The 21464-nt window shown below is 48.5% G+C and overlaps 1 protein-coding gene across 8 annotated transcripts; it reads left to right on the top strand.

Moving 5' to 3' along the window:
• The first annotated feature begins 2678 nt into the window (after nt 1-2678).
• On the top strand, nt 2679-19253 carry THNSL2 (threonine synthase like 2). Of its 8 annotated transcripts, none has more exons than XM_077959063.1 (11): nt 2679-2759; nt 3534-3725; nt 5177-5210; nt 5434-5668; nt 7339-7533; nt 7948-8100; nt 11468-11698; nt 15373-15521; nt 15622-15747; nt 17951-18102; nt 18527-19253. In XM_077959063.1, exons 2-11 carry the CDS (start codon nt 3625-3627, stop codon nt 18750-18752), a joined length of 1602 nt encoding a protein of 533 aa, XP_077815189.1. In that variant the 5' UTR covers nt 2679-2759; nt 3534-3624; the 3' UTR covers nt 18753-19253. The 8 variants fall into 8 exon arrangements, with proteins under 8 accessions (XP_077815189.1, XP_077815188.1, XP_077815193.1 ...); XM_077959062.1 differs by having other exon boundaries at nt 18524-19253; XM_077959067.1 differs by lacking the exon at nt 3534-3725.
• Nucleotides 19254-21464: the final 2211 nt, after the last annotated feature.

Genomic DNA, 21464 nt, shown 5'->3' with positions numbered 1-21464 from the left:
ATTTTAAGACGTTTATAGTTTTAGTTCTTATCCTTAGGTCTTTGATTGATTTTGAGCTAATTTCTGCATACGGTGTGAGGCAGGGGTCCAAACTCACTCATTTGTGTATGGATGTCCAGTTATCCAATTATAATTTATTTAAGATTATTCGTTCCCCATTGAGTAGTCTTGACATCCTTGTCAAAAATCAATTGATCATATAGGTATGGATTTATTTCCAGATTCTCAGTTCTATCCCATTGATCTGTTTGTCTATCCTTATGCCAGTACCAGGCCATCTTGATTAACATAGATTTGTACTAGGATTTAAAATTAGGAAGTGTTAAGTCCTCCAACTTTGTTTTTCTTTTTCAAGATTATATTGGCTACTCTGGGTTCCTTGCACCTCTAAATGAATTTTAGGATCATTTCTGCAAAAAAAGCAGTTGGAATTATGCCAGTCAGGTTTTGTTTGACAATTTGGGGCTATTTATTTGGCACTCTTGTTACTGAGTCAGGAACTCAAGACGTGAGGGTGACTCAGGGTACTTAAACTTAAATATTACCCCATTTCCTCAAACCACCACCACACATACTTGGCAAAATGATGGATCATCAATTTAGGAGTTCGAAAATGCTCTGAGAGAATAGTTTGTCCTGATTTGGAATGCCATCTTCTCTCTCTTCTGCCCTGCTGTCTTTGCCCAGCTTGGACACCAGAAGCAGCCTGAGTTCTGCCCTCTGCCCTGCACAAAGGCTGGAGGACTTTTAGCAGGTTGCTTTCTTCTCCAGAAGTCCAGGCCCTAACCTAATCCTTAGCAAGGGCTCTGGTCCCTAACTCCTACATCCAGTGCATGGCAACAAAGGTAAATTCTCCTGTACAGCTTTGGAGAAGCCTCTCTAAAATAGTTCTTCCTGGGTCACACAGAAGAAACAGCACGGCATCGACCCCAGGGCTCTGCTTCAGCATTGGCTGGAAGATCGTTGGCTTCAATGTTATAGACAGCTAAGCACTCTAATCAATAAAGGTTGAAAAGAAAAAAAAAAACAGGTGGTTTCTAATCCTATAAAAACTAAATGCTGATACCGTGTAGAAGTCCCCGAGAACTCCACATCCCTACTGCTGCTTGGCAATTCAGAATTCTGTCTTCCTCATGGGCCATGCGGATGTTTCCCTTCTCTGCGGCTGTCCTGTTCTTTATGTCTCAGGCAGAGATTCCTAATGAACCCTGTTGTTCCCGGAGCATTTTGCTCCTCTCTTTTCTGGGGAGTCAAAACTACAATTCAGAGAGCAGTTTCTGGCCACTCCTCCTGCCCATAGAATCGCAAAGGCCTGCAGGCCTGTGTAACTGTGGCAGAGAGCTTGTGGGAGAGGTCCGTGGAAGGTGCATCTGTCCTCATGCAGACTCTACTGGTTGAGTCTGTAGCACACGCTGTAACACACACGAGTGCTGTAACACACGCTGCTGAATCTTATTTTTGCCATGGGCCTCAGTTTCCCTGGCCTCTGAGTGATTAAGTACACCTGATAGAGGGGATGAAAACCCTTTGGGGGTCCCTGCCTGGCCTATACCCGTCTCTCTTGGAATGTCCCCTCTGACCCTTGTGTGAACTCTGTGACAAGTCCTCAGCCCCAGCTTGGGACAAGAAGGCCAATCCCATTAGCTGAGCAGTGACCAGTCTCTCTCTCCTTCTCTCTTTCCAGAATCTGAGATCCACCCAGACTAGGGTCAATCCATGGTAGGTGCATGCACCTGTGTGGACATGTCAAGAGGGCACCATGTATGGGCCGAATTTTGGAGAACAGGTAAGTTGAGTAAGCAGAAACCACAAGTGTAGGAGGATGTCAGAGATAGGAGGAAGAAATAGGCAGAAACAGGCAACACGAGAGGGTCGCTGGAGGCCCAGATGGGACTGCCAGAGTGACCTGGCCCACTCAGAACTAAACCTTTGCCTGAACCTCTCTGGTCTACCTCCTCTAATTTTGCTTCAGTGGGTGGCCCCAGGAGCTAAATGTGAATCCAGGGGCATTTGGGCTTATCTAGAGGGCGTTTTTGTTGTTGTTGCTGTTTTGTTTTTCCTTCAAGTTCTTGCCTTTTTGTTTCTCTTAAAAAATGAATGGGGGTGACGGGCTTTTATCCTAGAATAGACCTATGCTTAATAAAAAGTGTTTCTCAAAAAATATAAAGAATTTTCATACCCCCCAAAACCACTGAAATTTTTTTATAAAGAATTTTCGGAATTGAGCCGATGTCACCAATCTGGTGGGTTCTGAAATCCTAACAGACTAACCGCAGGTTGAGAACCAAGGCTCTCATGCTCTCCAGCTCTCTGATGCTGCAGATGAGAGACAAGAATCCTAAAGGAACGCAGGGCCTTTCTTCTTCGCACCTTGCAGTCCATTTTCTAAACTGAAAAATGAGGTTTGGTGGGACTCACAGCCCTGCAACGAAGATTCTGAAGCCGAATGTGAATAAAGCGTTTACTAAAGCGCCTTAAAAAACGGGCCGCGGGAGGGGCACAGGGCTTCTCCCTGGTGATACTTCCCTGATCCCGCACCGCGGCCCACGCGCTGTCCTCCGCGCTCCGCCCTCCGCTCCCCACCGCTCCCCACCGCTCCCCACCCCACCCCACCCCACCCCCAGGTCCTTCCCTCCCCGGAGCTGAGAACCATAGCTCCGGCCCCGACCGGAAGCCCCACCCCACCGCCGGGGACGCGGCCTCGGGAGTGCTCACGTTGGCAGCCCGGGCATCCCCGCTGCGCTCCGCTCCCCGTACCGGTAACCCGCGCCAACCTTGCCGCCCACCCGGGGTCGTAGCGGGCGAGATTTCCGAGCTCCGGACGCTCTTGCGGCTCTGCTCAGCCCTGACTCCAGCAGGCCCGCGTCGGCTGCCCCGCCCGTTTCTGGAACCTTTGGTTCCGGCGCTCGGACTTGGGGGAACTTAGGAGGGTGGTGGTGGGGTTTCTGATGCTTTGCGTTTTCTGCGGGGTTTGGGCAGTCAATGGAGAAACGCGGAACAGAAGTCCGTGGTGTTTTCAGGGACAGGGAGTGGAACCTCAGGCGCCTGCGAGCCCCCTGAGGGTTTAGGCGGCCCTCCTTGGCGGGATGACTGGCGCCGGTAGGCTGAGAGAGCCCGGGGCCTGCCTCCACCCCTAGGGGTGCCGTAGGCTCCTGGGGTCCGAGTCTCCGCCCTGCCCCACCGCTTCTCACAAAACCCCTCCACCTCCCTGAGGAGCGCCCGTCTACCCACCTTCTGGTTCCCAGCCTTCGGGCCGCTCCTATTTACCATAGTGTTTATTTATCCTGGTTATCGGTCAGAGTTTTTCTGACCTTCTCTACTCTGGAATAGGGTCCAGAGGAGTCGTGAGGGAAAATTATTAGAATATAAAATCCCAGGAGTCACGTAGTCCGGGTCTGCGTCCCATGCTTGAAGGCCCCACAGAGCAGCCCAACAAACAGCACTTGGTTTTCTTCTTCAACCTCGCCACCTCCTGTGGTTGCTGTTTCCGCCTCTGGCTTACATTGAACCCAACCATGTGTATTTCTCTTTAGCTTTGCTCCATTGGCACGGGAATGCTGCCCCTGGAGGGCATTGGACAGAACAGAGACAGTCCTGTTGCGTGAGGGGCATGGGTCTGTGCTAATGAGGCCAGCTCCTTCCATGACCTGCTCAGAGCCCCGCGCCAGCCCCTCTGTCCTCTGTTGCTGGACAGTTGGTCCATATCCTCCTTCCCAGTGCCCCAGGTGTGATATTCCTTCCACCCAGGGAAGGGCATTCCAAAAATTCTTTTGCTGTACCTTACTGCCCTGCTTGCTCCTGCCCTCACTCCTGCGACGGGTTCTTTGGGCTAAGGCGTAGCATTTAAGTCTGGTCCTATGAAGGCCGTCTTTCTGTTATGCCAGGGTCTTGGGCAGTTTGCGTTGGCTCTAACTCTTACTACAGAATTGCAGAAATTCCTCTCTTTATTGAGCACCGCTAACACCTGCCCCCCAACCCTGGTTCTGTTTTGTGAAATACTGTCTGCTTTGCTTATCCACTGCAGTTAACTTTTGGAGTTAGCCAGATTTCATCTCTTTGACATGGACTTCCACATGGGGTGACCTTGTGTCCTAGGTTGCCAGAGACAGTTCTGGCTTATACCATTGTCCCAGCATAATCACTTTCAAAAGATTCATGGTTTGTATGATCAAGCTTGTCTCTGTCTCTAAGTTAGATACACTTATATTTGTAGGTAAGAGAGTGGCATGTGGCAGCCCACGTGAGACTTGCACTTGGGCCCATAGATGTCAGAGCCACAGACTAGGAAATGAGAATTCCTCCAGGTCAGTGCTCATAGGCCTCATGTAGGTAGAGAGCTTTGGGTGGCTTTGCCCTTAGAGGGCAGGGGTTCCCTTCCCACCCTGGCACAGAAAGTCCAAACTAATACTGAGGGCTATGTCTTGTCAAATTCATCCCCAGAGTTACTCTGGGGCTTCGAAGCCAGTGCCCCTAAATTCACTGTCATGATCCAGAGGAAGGTGTTCAGAGTTCAAGCCCAGCTCCTTGACATGGCATCTGTGGAAGTGTGACCAGAGTTAGGCCTAAGGTGCCCTGGGCTTCCCCAGGAACCAGAGAACTCAGTCCATGCAGGGCCAGTTAGTTTTAAAGACTGCATGTCAGCACTTGTAACTGTCATAGGATTAGGCTAAGAGGGAGAACACTGGTTATCCACTAGGATGACCAACCATCTTAGTTTGCCTGGGATTGAGCGGTTTCCTAGGACATGGGACTTGCAGTTTTAAGACCAGAAAACTCCTGGGCGAACTGGGATAAGTTGGTCACCCTCTTCTCAACCCTGGCTGCATGTTAGACTCTCTTGAGGAGCCTCTTATTTAGAGTCTAATTTAATTGATTCAGGTAGTTTTTTTTTTTTTTTTTTTTTTTTTTTTTTTAACGCTCTCAAGTTGATGCCAACAGGCTACCAGAGTTGAGAACTACTAGGCTGTAGACAGTGTTTCCAATAACCATTGAAGGTGTTTGGTTTTTGAGCAGAAGTGGTTCCAGACATCCCTGACAGGGGTGTATAACTCTGTGTGTTGGCCTTTTACCTTAGCAAGAGAGGTATCAAGCTGGTAGTTGCCTACTATTGCTATTATCTGTCCCCACCCCCAGGCCGCCTTTCTCACTGGTGAGGACCAAGCTTTCTCTTTTCCAGGCATGCTCCGATACCTTCTCCCTCAAGACAGGAGGTCAGTGGAATAGCCTCATTTTGATTGATGGAATCATGATTTACACGGTTGCAGATGAAGCTGGCATGAGACTTGAGACAGGACTGCCATCTCTAGGTCTGGGACATATGCCCCAGAGAGTGGTGGTCCAGAGGCTAGCTGTGAGACTGTGTGTGCTTTGGCTTTGCCCCATGGGGTGTGGGAGCTTGGAGACCAGGTGCCTCTGGGACTGTCCTCTCTGCAGGCCTCCAGGATCATGTGGTACGTCAGCACCAGGGGCATAGCCCCACGGGTCAACTTTGAGGGGGCCCTCTTCTCTGGCTATGCACCCGATGGAGGCCTCTTTATGCCGGAAGAGCTCCCACAGTTGGACAGAGAGACCCTGTGCCAGTGGAGCACACTCTCCTATCCTGGCCTGGTGAAGGAGCTGTGTGCCCTCTTCATCGGCTCTGAGCTCATTCCGAAAGATGACTTAAATGGTGAGTGCTCCCACCTCTACTTCCACTCCTCCAGCCCCTGCCAGCTCAGTCTACAGAATTGCAAATCCATCACCAAACCACTAGGAAGTCTCTAGTCACATTTCTCAAACTTACTTTCTTTTCCTGACTCTAGAATCCCAGAATTGAAAATATTCTGAAAGATTTCATCCTTTCTCCAGGAAGATGAATGTTGACATTTTCTTCATTCTTTCTTTCTCTTTCTTTCTCCCTCCCTTCCCTCCCTCCCTCCCTCCCTCCCTCCCTGCCTTCCTTCCTTCCTTCCTTCCTTCCTTCCTTCCTTCCTTCCTTCCTTCCTTCCTTCCTTCCTTCCTTCCTTCCCTTCCTTCCTTCCTTCCTGTCTCTCTCTCTTTTCAAAAAACCTCTTCAACACTAGGGATTTTAGAATCATCTTGAGTGACTTGAACGTTGAGGTGTTTCCTTCCTGCACATAAAGCACCCAGACCCCCAAATTGCTCTTTTATTTTTTGAATGTTAATTCCAGAAGGGACTTCAAGACTGTCCCGGACCAGCTTGTCTTAAGCTATACTGTGCCTATGGATTCCCTCCGGGATCTTGTTAAAAACCAAATTCTGATTCAGTGGGTCTGGCATAGGAGTGAGAATTCTGCATTTCTGTCAGATGTCTGAATAATACTACACTACTGGTCCATGAGCCACACTTGAAACAGCAAGAACAAAATCCATAATGTAATGGTGGTGGTTTGGGGTTGGGGAAGAGAAAGGACCACTTAAAATGCAGTCTGATGACCAGCAGTAATGGCATTGCTTGGGCATTTGTTGGAAATCCGGGACTGCTTCAGATTGACTGAACCAGCCTGCTTTTTAACAAGATCCCAGGTGCTTGGTTTGCCAGTGACAGTTTGAGAAGCTCTGCTCTAGGACTGCTCCAGTCCTGCCTTAGGGAGGGCTGTATATCAGCCATCCAAAAGCTCTGGCGTCACAGGTGCGAGATTTAGTAATGCAACAAACAAACAAAAAGCTTCCTATCTTTAAGAAGGAGCATTAGGGCCGGGCGCTGTGGCTCACGCCTGTAATCCCAGCACTTTGGGAGGCCGAGGCGGGCGGATCACAAGGTCAGGAGATCGAGACCACAGTGAAACCCCGTCTCTACTAAAAATACAAAAAATTAGCCGGGCGCGGTTGTGGGCGCCTGTAGTCCCAGCTACTCGGGAGGCTGAGGCAGGAGAATGGCGTGAACCCGGGAGGCGGAGCTTGCAGTGAGCCGAGATCGCGCCACTGCACTCCAGCCTGGGCGACAGAGCGAGACTCCGTCTCAAAAAAAAAAAAAACGAAGGAGCATTAGATGGGATGTGACATTGATGTGTTATGTAGCTATTTAATTGACCCCTGATTGGAATACATGCTCACGAGACAGTCAAACAATGAGGAAGTATGAAAAATGAAAAAGTCTTCTAGCACCAATCCTGGTCTCTGAGGAAATCACTATAAGGAATCTGCGAAAGTTTGGTGTATGTTTTCCCAGATTTTTTTCTAGGTTTATACAATTGGATTCAAAAATGGTATCATTTAAGATGAAGATTTTTGGCCTTTTAGTAGCAGGAGTTGGAAACTTTTATCTTCAGAGACTGAGAGGGAACTTGAGAAAGAGACCAGGCCCCTCATTGGCTCTCCACCCCACTACCCTCACAGATCTGATCGACCGAGCCTTCAGCAGATTCCGTCACAGAGAGGTGGTCCATCTGTCCAGGTTGAGGAACGGGCTGAACGTGTTGGAGCTGTGGCATGGTGTCACATATGCATTTAAGGACCTGTCCCTGTCCTGCACAGCACAGTTCCTGCAGTACTTCCTGGAGAAGAGGGAGAAGCACGTCACTGTGGTTGTAGGTGTGTTTTGGGGCACGAACCCGGAATACCTGAGTGCTGTGACTGTAGGGTGTCCACCTATGGGATGCTGTTCATGGAGCCACTCAGGGACTGTGGTACTGGTTCTTCCAGAGCAAGGTTCCTAACCTTTTCTGGTGCCATAGACCCCTTTGCCAGGCTGATGGAGGCTATGGAACTTCCTCAGAGTAACGTTTGAAGGGCACAAAATGCTTAAGATGATGTGGTTCACAAGTTCACTGATGTCCTGAATTTTATCCGTGGATCCATGGACCCTATGTGGAGTGCTAGGTTCATATCCTCCAAGTATTTGAAGTAGTTGTTGCTATATTTGACAACAGTGCTTTGGGGACCCTTTCTTTCCTTGTTCATTCCCTTTGTTCTAAAGGGGGAGGGTTATCCTTTCTTCCCGTCCAGGAACGTCTGGGGACACAGGAAGTGCTGCCATTGAGAGTGTTCAAGGGGCAAAGAACGTGGACATTATCGTTCTACTGCCCAAAGGTCACTGCACAAAGATTCAGGAGCTCCAGATGACAACGGTGCTGAAGGAGAACGTACATGTGTTTGGAGGTGTGTGCTGAGGCAGAGGCTCTAGGGACAGTGCAGCCCTGCCTTACTTGGGTTAGCTTTGGGAGATGGGCTGGAACAAAACTGCACAATTGGGTAACTGTCTTCCTTTCATCAGTCATATTTGAGGTTGGTGTATATGCCTTGGCTCAGCTCTGGGCAGGGTTCTGGCTACACAGTAAACTATTGGAGGTGACAGATGCATAAACTGATACTAACAGTACAGCACACTAAGTACGGATTGAAAACCATATCCCAAAACATGCCACCTCCATGCATGTCCAACCTGCAAGTGTCATGTATGTCAGCAGCCATGCAGAGTCATAACCTGAGCCAAATGACTTGGGTTTTGTTCCAAGACTCTGAAGTTTAGAGGACACCAACATGTTAAGTAATTATTTTAAGAGAATGTGTTGCCAGGTGCGGTGACTCACACCTGTAATTCCAGCACTTTGAGAAGTCAAGGTGGGTGGATCGCTTCAGCCCAGGGGTTTGAGACCAGCCTGGGCAACATGGCAAAACCTTGCCTCTATAAAAAATACAAAAATTAGCCGGGCTTGATGGTGTGCACCTATAGTCCCAGCTACTCCAAAGGCTGAGATGGGAGGATCGCTTAAGCCCAGAAGGCTGCAGTGACTCAGGATCATGCCATAGCATTGCAGCCTGGGCAACAGAGTGAGACCCTGTCAAAAAAAAAAAAAAGATAATGTGTCATTATATGTTGACGGTTCCTGCTGTTCTTTACAGTATGGGAACAACTAAGCCATGCACTAGTTATCTGGTCTAAATATTTAAAATAGGGACCAGTGGTACCCACCACTGGTTATACTCCTACCTGAGTCACATCATGAGAATCACAGCATTTTGTGCTTGGAGAAAGGCAAAAGCCATCTTTTTTAATATCAGGCCATCTATTCCTAATGGATTTAATCATTATAGGGATTGGGAGTGGAGAAAGATGGGGCGAGTGGGGGTGGAGCTGTACATTTTTATTTTTACCTCTCACACCCTACTGGACCCCAGGTAGCTGTAAGGTGGGGACTTGGATTAAGTTTTGGCCTGGGTGGGCTGTGGCCTCGGGCACGCTTTCCAGGAGGCCTGGCTTAGTTTGATCACTCACCTGACAGAACAGCAAGTGTGATGGCAGAGAATGTTCCTTCTACAACTGTCCTGGCTTCTTATCATCATCCTGTAGAGGTTATTTTTGTATAACATCAGCTGTGACAAGGAGCAAAAGCACAGTGAAAGCAAACTTATCCAAAGGAATAGCATAATATCCTTTGTCAGTTTGTTCAAGAGCAAGCAAACTGCCCCTCTGCTCTGTTCTTTAGCAAGTGCATACACTTGCCAGTGAAAAGTCCATGCTAATGCAGGTGTTGACGTCGTCTTACACATTTGCCTTGCTAATTGCTCATATTTGGCTGCATTTTCCCGCAGTTGTTGCAAGACTTCAATGCACAAGATTCAGGCTCCTGAGGGTCCTTGTTATACCCCAAGCACCAAAATTGCTAGTTATGGATCTAGGACTGTTTTTTCCTAGAATCAAAGCAGAGAATAGCATTTTGTGCCTCTGTCCTGCCTCCTCCTCCCTTTTTTTCTTTTTTGTATGCAGACCTAAGGGTGTGACTGAAAGCTCCATTCCTGACTTGTGGATTGGAGAACAGTGCTCAAGTGTAAAGTAATGGTGGGAGTGCGGAATCTGATGAATGTATCAAGTCATTAAATCTGGACCTGAAGGGAGTGTTTTGTTGTGTACATGTTGAAGAAAATCAGAAACTAAGGCAGCAGGCTTCACAGAAATCAGTTTTGTTTATAAATGGCACTATTCAGATGCTTTCTTTCCTTTCTAGAGCTTTCTGGTTTGGTTTTAAGGAGGATGTGTGTTAGTTCAGGATGTAACAGCAAATATGTATTTTTCCGTAGACTGGTAAGCTTAGCAAGTAGGGATGGACCACTTAGATTATTGCGTGTGGACAGTTGGTTTATAAAGTCATTGATTTCCATGTACATTGTATACTTGGTTCTTCTTAAGCACAGAATAATCAGCAGGTGCTAGGTATTTATTAATTACATTATTTGGGATGCTTTTGGCTAGAAGTAGCAAAAAATTCAACTCAGACCAGCTTAAACAAGAATATTTTCCAGCTTCCATAACTGGAAGGCCAGAGGTGGAGTGGGCTCCCAGTTGCTTCGTTCAGTGACTGACACTGCTCTCAGGAACCCAGGTCCTTCCCATCCTCTGCTCTGCCCTCCTCAGTCCTAAGGCTCCTTCCTCTTGTGGTCATATGGTGTTTCCTTGAGGTAACCAGGTCTCTCCCTTCCTGTTGCTCTTTCCTAAAAGCAGTGAATCTTTTCTTAGAACTCAGCAAACACGTCTTTGTGGTTCACTGACCTGAATTTATTCACATGCTCATTCTGGAGCCAACCCTGACCCCATGAGAATACCAGGCACTGATTGGCTTGGTCCTGACAAAGGAATGGAATCACCGTGACGGGCCCTGGCCATTCTGGATACACACGGGGATCTAGAGTCAGTCCCCCAGCTCCATTGCTGCTACACAGTGTTGAAGGGCAGAATGGTTAGCACCTTTAATGCCTTCTCTGGCACATTTCCCAGTAAAGTTCACCCCTCTCCCTTCCAAGTGTAGATTCAATGGAGACATACTCGGGTATCAGATAAGAAATCAATATAGGCTTGATTGCTCATTGAGCTAGATGGGGGATATAACTTGTATTAGTGGACAATTCACCATAAATTTATCCAGTAATTCACTCATAAATTACACTGATGTACACACCCAGTTTCATGGAGGGGAAGTTCTGTCCATGTAATCTTACCTGCCATATAGTAGCAGAGAACAGAACACCTACCCTGTGACCTAATGGGGGCAGAGGACAGACCATGGGGGAATGTTGGCTGTTTCCACCCTGGGCCCTGGTAGAGGACTGTGGAGGAAAGGCTATGACTCTCATCATTTTCCAGTCAGCCACACGGTTCCTCGTCTGCGGAAGAGTGGGGGAAGTGGGCAGGGATTACAAAGAGAAATTTTCCCAGGATCCCAGAAGGTTGACATTTGCTATCTTATTTTAGATAATGGTAGAAACATTGGAACTGGTTCTGGCTCCCCTTTCTGTTCTAAACTAGGGCAGATATTTAGGAACACAAGCATCTGAGGCATGGTTTCTGTCCTTGAGGAGCTTAATATTGAGTCTAGAAAGTGAGGTCAAGTTACGTGAAAGTAAAGAAACCTAGGCTACGCGAAGGTCCCAGGAGGATGGGCTCAGCCTGGGAGGGCTGTCGCAGGCGGGTGCTGACCTCCTGGGGGCTCTACATGCTCCTGACAGCTGCCCTCTCCTCTTGCCCCGGCAGTGGAGGGAAACAGCGATGAGCTCGATGAGCCGATCAAGACTGTGTTTGCCGACGTGGCTTTTGTCAAGAAGCACAATCTGATGAGCCTGAATTCGATCAACTGGTCCCGGGTCCTGGTGCAGATGGCCCACCACTTCTTTGCTTACTTCCAGTGTACGCCATCCTTGGACACGCATCCCCTACCCCTGGTGGAGGTGGTTGTGCCAACAGGGGCTGCCGGTAACCTTGCAGGTAAGGAGTCCCCGGGGCACAAATGGGCTTTCCAGAAAAATACCTGCGGCCCCAGTCCTTCTAGCTGCCTTTTGGCTGCAACTGTGAGGAGAAAGAAGGTGGAGTCCCAGTTCTGAAGGTGATGGGAAACCCCACAGAAGCAGCTCCCAGAAGATTTCCCCTGTCATTGCCTGGGGCAGCATCCTGGGCTTCTGCTGCCAGCAGCAGAGGGTGATGGCTTAACCCTGCATGCTCCTGCAGCCTCACCTGATGTGCTCGCCGGCTCAGCAGAGTGCGGAGAGGCAAGGTCAAGGGTCAGCCGCTGTGCCTGGCTGGCAGTGCCCTCAATCAGAAATGTGGACTTTGCTCCCAACCCTGGCCAGCTACCCGATGTGAGGGCAAGCGGCTTGACTGGCACGTGTGTTCCCATTCCTGGATGCACTACCCTGACCCCATGTGATGTGGAAAGAGTTCTGGACTTGGGGTTCTGGCCCCAGTTCTGTCCTTTACTAGCTGAGAGGCTGTGGAGCAGTCCTTTAGACTCAACCTTTGAGCTATAAAATGAGATTGTATCACTCATCATATCTCCCAGGACTGCCTCAATGAACGAATAAGATTCCTGTGTACATGCAGACTTTGTAAGGGCAAAGTGCTGTACAGCTGTGTAGCATTCAAATCATTTTATCTAATCACTAATATTTATCAAGCACTTAGTATGCAACTGGCACTGCTCTAAATGCTTTTCACATAGGAACTCATTTATCCACCTGTGGAGAAGACACTTTCCATTTTATAATGAGGAAACAAAGGCACAGAGAAAGGAGTCATGCCCTGGTTACGCAGCTGGGCCAGGAGTGCGACCCAGGCAGTCTGGCTGCAGAGCTGGCGAGGCTACGGGAATTACTGTTCCTGATAGTTCCAGCAATGCCATTGGTTCTGATGAGCACCAAGGACGGTCTAGCTGAGAGCACAGAAGCATCTGAGTGGTTAGGAAGCCACTGGGGGAGGTGTGCAGATGTGGCCCAGGTGTTGGTTGGGTGGGGCTTCCTGACTTCTGCCACTGAAAGAAGGGTGGAGAGAACAGTGGGCTGGCAGGCAAGGAGGGAATAGCTTCTTTGCCACTCATGGGGTAAAGCCCACCATGCTCCCCATTCCCATCACCCTCCAGTTAGTGATGCACCGAGTTGTGCAGCCAGTGGCCCTCTGCAGCCCAGAGCCTACCACAGTGCTCGATACAAAATAAACACGTGACCAACGTTTCCTGAGGGCGTTCTTATCCACCTTTGCTCTGTCAGGAACCAACTCTTTGGCTTTAAGACCCTGGACCTTCCTGAGCCTCCATTTCTCCCCTGTCAGGCAAGGATATCATGATGTTCTCATAAGGACCAGGTGAAATAAGAAAGAGAAAGTTGAGATCAGTAGTTCAAGACCAGCCTGGCCAACATGGTGAAACCCCATCTCTACTAAAAATACAAAAATTAGCCAAGTATGGTGGCGCACGCCTGTAATCCCGGTCACTTGGGAGGCGGAGGCAGGAGAACCGTTTGAACCTGGGAGATGGAGGTTGTAGTGAGCTGAAATTGTGCCACTGCACTCCAGCCTGGGCAACAGAGAGAGACTCAGTCTCAAAAAAAAAAAAAAAAAAAAAGAATGAGAAAGCGTTTTGCCAGGTTAACAGTGATGTTGGATTGTGTGGTTGTCCCTAACTCCCCTTAGCTACTCACCAGAGATAAACTGCTCATGAAAGCACCATATGTAAAACCTTCCTAAATGATGTCACATGTCCAGGCTCTACACCTCTTAAAGGGAGGAATTCCTTGCTTGTTCTGTGCAAACAAGAACTGCTGTTGGGGTGGACTGAGGGTGCTGCTCTGGCCTCCCCTGATGCCTGTGCAGGGAGAGTAGTCTGGGAGGCTGAGTCGAGGGAGGGCATGTGCTCAGGACTTAGGCATATTTTGAATCCTGACTCTGACACTTAACAGGCTTCGGAAAGGTCACTTTGACCTCTTGGAACTTTCATTTCCTCTTCCAAAAATTGGTGTTTTACGGTAGTCAGCCATCTATGAAATACTTTGGCCCCTGGGAAGGGCTGACACATAGAACAGCCTCAGGGCATGGTGATGTGCTCCTAGTCATCCTCACACTCGCTCTCTCTCTCTGTGTGTGTGTGTGTCTGAAACAGGTTTATTGCTAGATGATTCACATACCATTCACACATTTTAAGTGTATGATTCAGTGGTTTTTAGTATAATATATTCACAGACTTATGCAACTATCACCATAACCAATTTTGGAATGTTTACGTCACCCTAAAAAGAAACCCTGTACCCATTAGCAGTCACTCCTCACTTTTCCTTAGACCACCTCCTTCGCCAGCCCTTGGCAGCCACGAATCTATTTTGTTTCTCTATATAGATTTTCCTATTCTAGATATTTTCTATAAAAGGAATCATACAGTGTGTGGTCTTTTGTGCCTGGCTTCTTTCCCCTAGCATAATGTTTTCAAGGTTCATTCGTGTTGTATCATGTATCAGTACTTTTTCAATTGTATGTATATACCATACAGTGGTATATTTTGTTTATGAGTTTATCAGCTGATAGATATTTGGATTGTTTTAACACAGCTATTATGAATAATGCTGCAGTGAACGTTTGTGTATAAGTTTTCATGTGACCATATATTTTATTTCTTTTGGATATATAACTAGGAGTGGAATTTCTGTTATATGATAACTCTATGTTTAATATTTTAAGGAACTGACAGACTTCAGTTTTCCAAAGTGGCTGCACCATTTTGTGTCACCACCAGCAATGTAGGAATTTTCCAATTTCTCCACATCCTCACCAACACTTTTTATTATCTGTCTTTTTGATTCTAGCATCCTAGAGGGTGTGAAGTAATAGCTCATGGTTTTTGTTTATATTTCCTTCACGACTAATGATGTTGAACATCTTTTCCTGTGCTCATTGGCCATCTGTATGTCTTCTTTGAAGGAATGCCTGTTCTTTTGCCCATTTTATTATTATTATTATACTTTAAGTTCTAGGGTACATGTGCACAATGTGCAGGTTTGTTACATATGTATACATGTGCCATGTTGGTGTGCTGCACCCATTAACTCGTCATTTACATTAGGTATATCTCCTAATGCTATCCCTCCCCATTCCCCCTTCCCCACAATAGGCCCCAGTGTGTGATGTTCCCCTTTCTGTGTCCAAGTGATCTCATTGTTCAGTTCCCACCTATGAGTGAGAACAAGCAGTGTTTGGTTTTCTGTTCTTGTGATAGTTTGCTGAGAATGATGGTTTCCAGCTGCATCCATGTCCCTACAAAGGACACGAACTCATCCTTTTTTACGGCTGCATAGTATTCCATGGTGTATATGTGCCACATTTTCTTAATCCAGTCTGGCACTGATGGACATTTGCTTTTGCCCATTTTTTAATTCGGTTATTTGTATTTTTATTGTTGAATTGCAACAGTTCTTTATATATTCTGGATACAATCCCTTATTAGATATATGAATTGCATTTTTTCCCCGTTCTGTGAGTTGCCTTTTCATTTTCTTGATAGTGTCCTTTTTAAAGCAGAAAAGCTTCAAAAAGCACAAAAGTTTCTTAATTTTGATGAAGCCCAATTTACTTTTTTCTTTTGTTTCTAAAAAGCCATTGTTCTCTTCCTCTCTTGTCTTAAGCTGGGTACATTGCTCAGAAGATAGGCCTGCCCATCCGTCTGGTCGTGGCAGTGAACCGCAATGACATCATCCACAGGACTGTCCAGCAGGGAGACTTCTCTCTGTCTGAGGCTGTTAAATCAACCTTGGCATCAGCTATGGACATTCAGGTAGGCCTGGGGGAGGTGTGCAGATCCGGCCCAGGTGTTGGTTAGGTGGGGCTGGATGGGGCTGAGATCAGTGTGGACCTGAAAGTGACTTTCTGCCCAGGTGCCCTACAACATGGAGAGGGTATTCTGGCTACTCTCTGGCTGTGACAGCCAGGTGACAAGAGACCTCATGGAGCAGTTTGAAAGGACCCAAAGTGTGAATCTGCCCAAGGAACTGCACAGCAAGGTCAGTCACTGCCCACACACCACAGAGAAAGGAAAGGGTACAGCCACATAGCAGACTTGGGATTTGGAAGTCTAGTCAAGGGAAGAGGACACCTGTTTCTTGAGCACCTGCTACGAGCCCGTCACTTTTACTGACGCTTTACGTGGAACAATTTATTGAATGAGGAGAGGTAATAGAGAACATAGTTTAGAGTCAAATGGGCTCAATCCCAAGTGAGCGCTGAGACACTGGGCCAGTTTCCTAAACTCTGTCCCTCAGTTCCTTCATCTATAAAATGGCGATAGTAAGAATGCCTACCTCATAGAGGTGTTGTGAGATTTAAGTCAAATAATATATGTGAAGCACTTTGCATACTTCCTGGTAATATATGGCTTGATATATTAACTTATTTTTACTTATTATTGTTGTTAATTTCCAATAATACTGTCAACCGGAAGCCATTTTGCCCATCCAGTATGAACACAGACCATTGTTTCCGTTGAGCTCTTCCTTTCTTCCTTTTCCTTCCTCTCTCTTTCCTCCCTCCCTCTCCTTCGTCCCTCTCTCACCTTCCTCCCTCCCTCTCTCCTCCCTCCTTTCCTTCTTACTTTCTTTTTTCTTTCCCTCCCTCCTTCCCTTTCTCTGTCTTATTTTTCTTGGAAAAGGAGAAATTTTATTCCCTTGGAATGGTAGGAATCTAATTGGGAAGGATTGTTTTTATTTTAATGCAACGTGGTGATGGTACTTATTCTGTGTTTAAAAAAAAAAAAAAAAGGATTTCTGAAGCTGCCTTTAATTTTCTCTACCACATTCCCACTGAGTGGCCATCCAGACTGTGCATACCTCCAGTGACCAGACCCTCACTACCTCACACCAGCTCTCACCATTACAAAAGTCTTTACGTTGAGCTAGAATCTGCTCCTTCTAGCTTACACAGTCTGATTCTACATCTCAGTGTTTCCAGTATTTAGAGAATCCTCATTTACCAGGTTAGTCTTCCTACTTCCTTTAGTGGTCCCTTGCATGACATAATTTTGCATGGTCAATATCCACCTTAAAGTGTTGTTTTCCAAGTTGGATGCAGTTCTCTAGGCTGAGCCATACCAATGCAGACTGGAGTGGAATTTCGGCCTTCTGGAATCTGTACTTCTTTTGATGTACCCAAAGATCAATTTATTTGGTTAATGGTTTGACATTCACATTCCTTCTCCTCATATAAATGAGGTGCTCCATGAAGACAGGCACCATACCCCCCACTCCTTCATTCTCTCTCTGGCTATACACTTGCTGCAATGGCATTCATATTATATATCTACTGTGAGCCAGGAACTGTACTGGGTGCTAGAAACACAAAGACAAGTAAAATACATTCATTGCCGCCTGGGAACCCTCATTCACAGCAGGTAGCTGTATGAAAATCTGGAGGCTGAGGCAGGTGGATCGTTTGAGGTCAGGAGTTTGAGACCAGCTTTGCCAGCACGGTGAAACTCCATCTCTATTAAAAAAAAAAACAACAAAACTTAGCTGGGCATGGTGGCACATGCCTATAAATCCCAGCTACTTGGGAGGCTGAGACAGGAGAACTGCTTGAACTCGGGAGGTGGAGGTTGCGGTGAGCCAAGATCGTGTCACAGTACTCCAGCCTGGGTAGACAGAGACTCGGTGTCTCAAAAAAAGAAAAGAAAAAGAGAAAATCTATGATACTCTATGATCCCTATTGCAGTCAAGTATATGCAGGGTGTTTGGTGTATTATAAGCATACAATACATTTTCAGAAGATGATCAAATAAACCAAACACACTGAGGGAGCACAGACAAGGCAGTCTTCCTCTGTCCGAAGGAAGTGGGGAGGGCTTCCTGGAGGAGGTGCTCCGTGAGCTGAATAGCAACTGATAGGAAGGAGGTGTGCCAGCAACCAAGCTGCCCGGAGCCTTCTGGCTGTGGCAAGTTGTTGAACAAATCTTGATTTGTTGATTTGCTGATTAGGAGCCAAATCCCGACTAAATGGATTGACATAAAACTCAAATGTATCCTTCCTCCAAGCAGAGTGAGTCAGCTCAAAACTGGGAGGCTGGATTTTTACTGTGAGCCACATCTGAGCCATTGGGTCTGAATGTCCCATTGGATCCCTGGGGTTTGTGTGGGTCTGTGGTGGAGAGTGGGGTTTTGTCATCTTTCCCTGCTTTCCCAACATACCTCATCTTTCTGACCTGGGACCCTTCAGCTTTCAGAGGTGGTGACATCCGAGTCAGTGTCTGATGAAGCCATCACCCAGACCATGGGCCGCTGCTGGGATGAGAACCAGTATTTGCTGTGCCCCCACTCGGCGGTGGCCGTGAACTACCATTACCAGCAGATGGACAGGCAGGAGCCCAGGTACAGGCCATGGGGGCTTGGGCCACTGAGGGACCATTTGAATTTCAGGGGCCCTCTTCTTCTCCAAGCGGTGGGAGAGACAGGACTACGAACAAATGGCTGTAATGGAGTGTGATGGGTGCTGTGTGGAACTGTGCCCTGGAAACTGTGGGCCCAGAAGAGGGAACGTGACAGGTATCCCAAGGACAGTCAGGGGCAGAGGAGGTGGCTGAGCTGGCCTCCAACCCGGAAGAGCAGTTTGCCAGGTGGCGTCATTGTAGCGATAAGTTTGAGGTACCAATTTTCTGTCTGTGTCTCTGTCTTCCATACCCCACCCTATCCCTAACCTTCCACTGTTTCTTCTCCTTCCTCCTCCACCTTCTCCTTTCCCATCCCTCTATTCTCTCACTGTCCTCCTGCTGCCACCTGCCCCCATCCCCAGCAGCACTCCCCGGTGCTGCCTTGCCCCTGCCTCTGCAGCCAAGTTCCCGGAAGCTGTCCTGGCTGCTGGCCTGACCCCTGAGACTCCTGCAGAGATCGTAGCCCTGGAGCACAAGGAGACACGCTGCACCCCGATGCGGAGAGGTGACAACTGGACCCTGATGCTTCAGGACACCATTGAGGACCTTAGCCGACGGTGGAGGGGTCATGCCCTCAACGCCTCCCAGTAGCCTGGCTGGAGGTGGCTTTCTTTAGGCTTCAGATCCCAGGGAGGTGCACCCTCTGAGCTGCCTTGTGACCCTCCCCATTAAGCATAGGTTAGGAGGTTCCCAGGAGGCTGCTCAGCTGGGTCTGGAGCCAGCTGGCTTTGCTCCGTTCCCTGGCTACTCTGTGCCTGGTCACAGGGAGGCTGAGTGAGGGGCTGTGAACAGTTGCCAGAAGCACCCCCTCCGTCCCTGGCCCACGCGGCAGTGTCTGAGCTGTAGTGAAAGTTTCAGGGCCTGCAGAAGAAGAGCCTTGGGCACAGGATTGACCATGGCTCCAGGGGTTTAGGACCCCAGACCTGTGAAGGTGGGGGCAGCTCACCACCTTCATGCAGCCTTTATATGCTCTCTGAGCCTTAGCTGATTTGGCCCCCAAAACACATCCAAAGGTTCTAGCCCGCCTTGTCAGAGACTTCCACCCTGCTCACATGTTGGCAATCCCTGGAATAAAATGCTTGTTCTGTGTGATGGAGATGGCACATCCTGTGGGCAGGTCCCTTCCTAGAAGGGCTGCAGGACTGTGGGCAGCCCTGGGGGCCGCTGAGTGGTGGGCTGAGGTGTGTGCGGCATCCCCCGCTGCCCTGCATTGGCCTAGGCTTGAGGTGCCATGGCCCTGGTGGTGCTGGCATCCATAGAGGTTGAGGTGGGGCTCACCAGATGGAGACCCTGTGGGAAAGCATTGGCATCAATGTGCAAACCGAGTCAAGGCCCTGTTGCTCATACATCACTTGGGATTGAGCCCATTTGACTCAGGTTCCAATCCATTTCATCAGGTTCCAATCCTGTGTGGGTTGAGGAGAGTTTTAGACAAATACATGAACGGCAACAGAAACCCCATGCCTTGGATGCTGGGGGCCCCTAGGAGGGGAGGGGAGGGGAGGGGAGGGGAGGCAGGCGTTGGATGGAGGAATATGTTGCCACTAGAGGACGCTGTTGCCGCCACCCTGGGGGCTGCTGTGAAATGACCTAGTGGGCATCTGTCCTCCAGAGTCCCCTTCCCCTGCCTGCCTGAGGTCTGAAGGCGCTGCTCACCAGGTGCGGTCCCTGCCTGGCATTCCCCATCAGAACATCCCAGCCCCGTATCGCCGTGGGACTAAAGGGAAAGGCCTGTAGTGCCCTCTGCTGGAAGACTGGACATCGAGGCACTGCAATCAGTACCCAAAGGGGAGGACAGGGATGCTGGACCCCAGGAAGACAGAAGGAGTGTTCTTAAAGGAGTGACAGTGACTCCTTACCAGCCACGACACTTGGCAGTTTCTGAGACACTTTAACATCCACAGCAGTAGACACTGATGCAGCCCCTGGGGCCACTTACCCATTAGATATGATAGGCCCAATGCTTAGGGGCCACCATTCATTAGAGGCCCATGAAAATGTCTTCATTTCTTTTAAAACCGAAAGAAAATAGTATAATCCAGCTGGGATTTTATTCATCTTTCTTCTAACACAGTTGTACGATAGAATTTTAAGTATTTTTTATAGAGGAAGACACCCATGAAAGCAAAAGTGCCTAATACCCACAAAAGTTACTATGCAGCCCTGATAGCGCCTACTGTGTGGCAGGTGACATTTTACAAAAATTATCTCATTTAATCCTGACAGCAGCGTGTGAAGCAAGTGCTACTGTTTCCCCTGTGTTGCCGGTGAGAACAGAGAACATCCAGACTCTGAAAGACGAGGTAACTTGAGGTAACTTACCAGGGTGGCGGCACGGAACAGAGAGGCCGGAACTTGAACCCAGACCTTGTGGTCTCCAGTTTGGCATGCAGTTCTCCTCACACCGCCTCCTGTGTCAGCGGGCACGTTCTTATGGGGCTTGCCCTGCTGCCTGCCTCCCTCCATCTTTCCCCAGGCCCTGGCCCTGGCCGTGCTCCTGGGTCCGCCCGCCGTATTCCTTTTTTGGATGGATCTGGGAGCATGGCTGTGCTTCTCCAGGAGTCCTCCAGGGGCTGCTGCAGGCCTGCTTTCCCGGCCTCTTTAACTGGCACTGGTGCCTGCTGTGGGCGGGCCCATGCAGGTGGCTCCTTCTCCTTTGCTGCCATATTCTGAGGACCTCAGGGCAGGGCCAAGATCACAGGGAAACCCCATCCCCTGAATGGTTCTGGGACCTATCCAGCTCTGAGAGGCCACCATGCCTGTGAGGGAGGCCAGAAAAAGGCCGCACCAGGCACAGCGCACATTGACAGGAAACCTGAACTGAGGCTACACTGGCCACGGGGAGTCTTGGGGAAATGAGAAGAAGGATGAGAGCAAGATGAAGTCTGGAGAAGTGCCCACCCCGGAACACTAACACACACACACACACACACACACACACTTATGAGCTGAATTGTGTCACTTCCATTATATGTTGAATCCACAGTATCTCTGAATGTAACTGTATTTGGAGATAGGGTCTTTAAAAAGGTAATTAAAATGAAGTCTTAATGCTGGGCCCTAAACCAGAGGTACTGGCGTCCCTTATTTTATAAGAGGAGATTAGGACATAGACATGTGGCACAGAGGGAAGACTGCGTGAAGTCAGAGGAAGAAGGCGGCCATCTGCAAGCCAAGGAGAGAGGCCCCAGAATTAAAGCAACCCTGAGGACACCTCGATCTTAGACTTCCATCCTCTAGAGCTGGGAGGAAATAAATTTCTGTTGTTTAAGTCTCACCCGGTCCTGAGCAGACTAATACACA

This window comes from Macaca mulatta, chromosome 13, assembly GCF_049350105.2.
Source record: "Macaca mulatta isolate MMU2019108-1 chromosome 13, T2T-MMU8v2.0, whole genome shotgun sequence".
NCBI classification, from domain to species: Eukaryota; Metazoa; Chordata; class Mammalia; order Primates; family Cercopithecidae; genus Macaca; species Macaca mulatta.
Note: the sequence above shows the minus strand (reverse complement) of the source record. Positions and strands in the feature narration are given on the sequence as shown.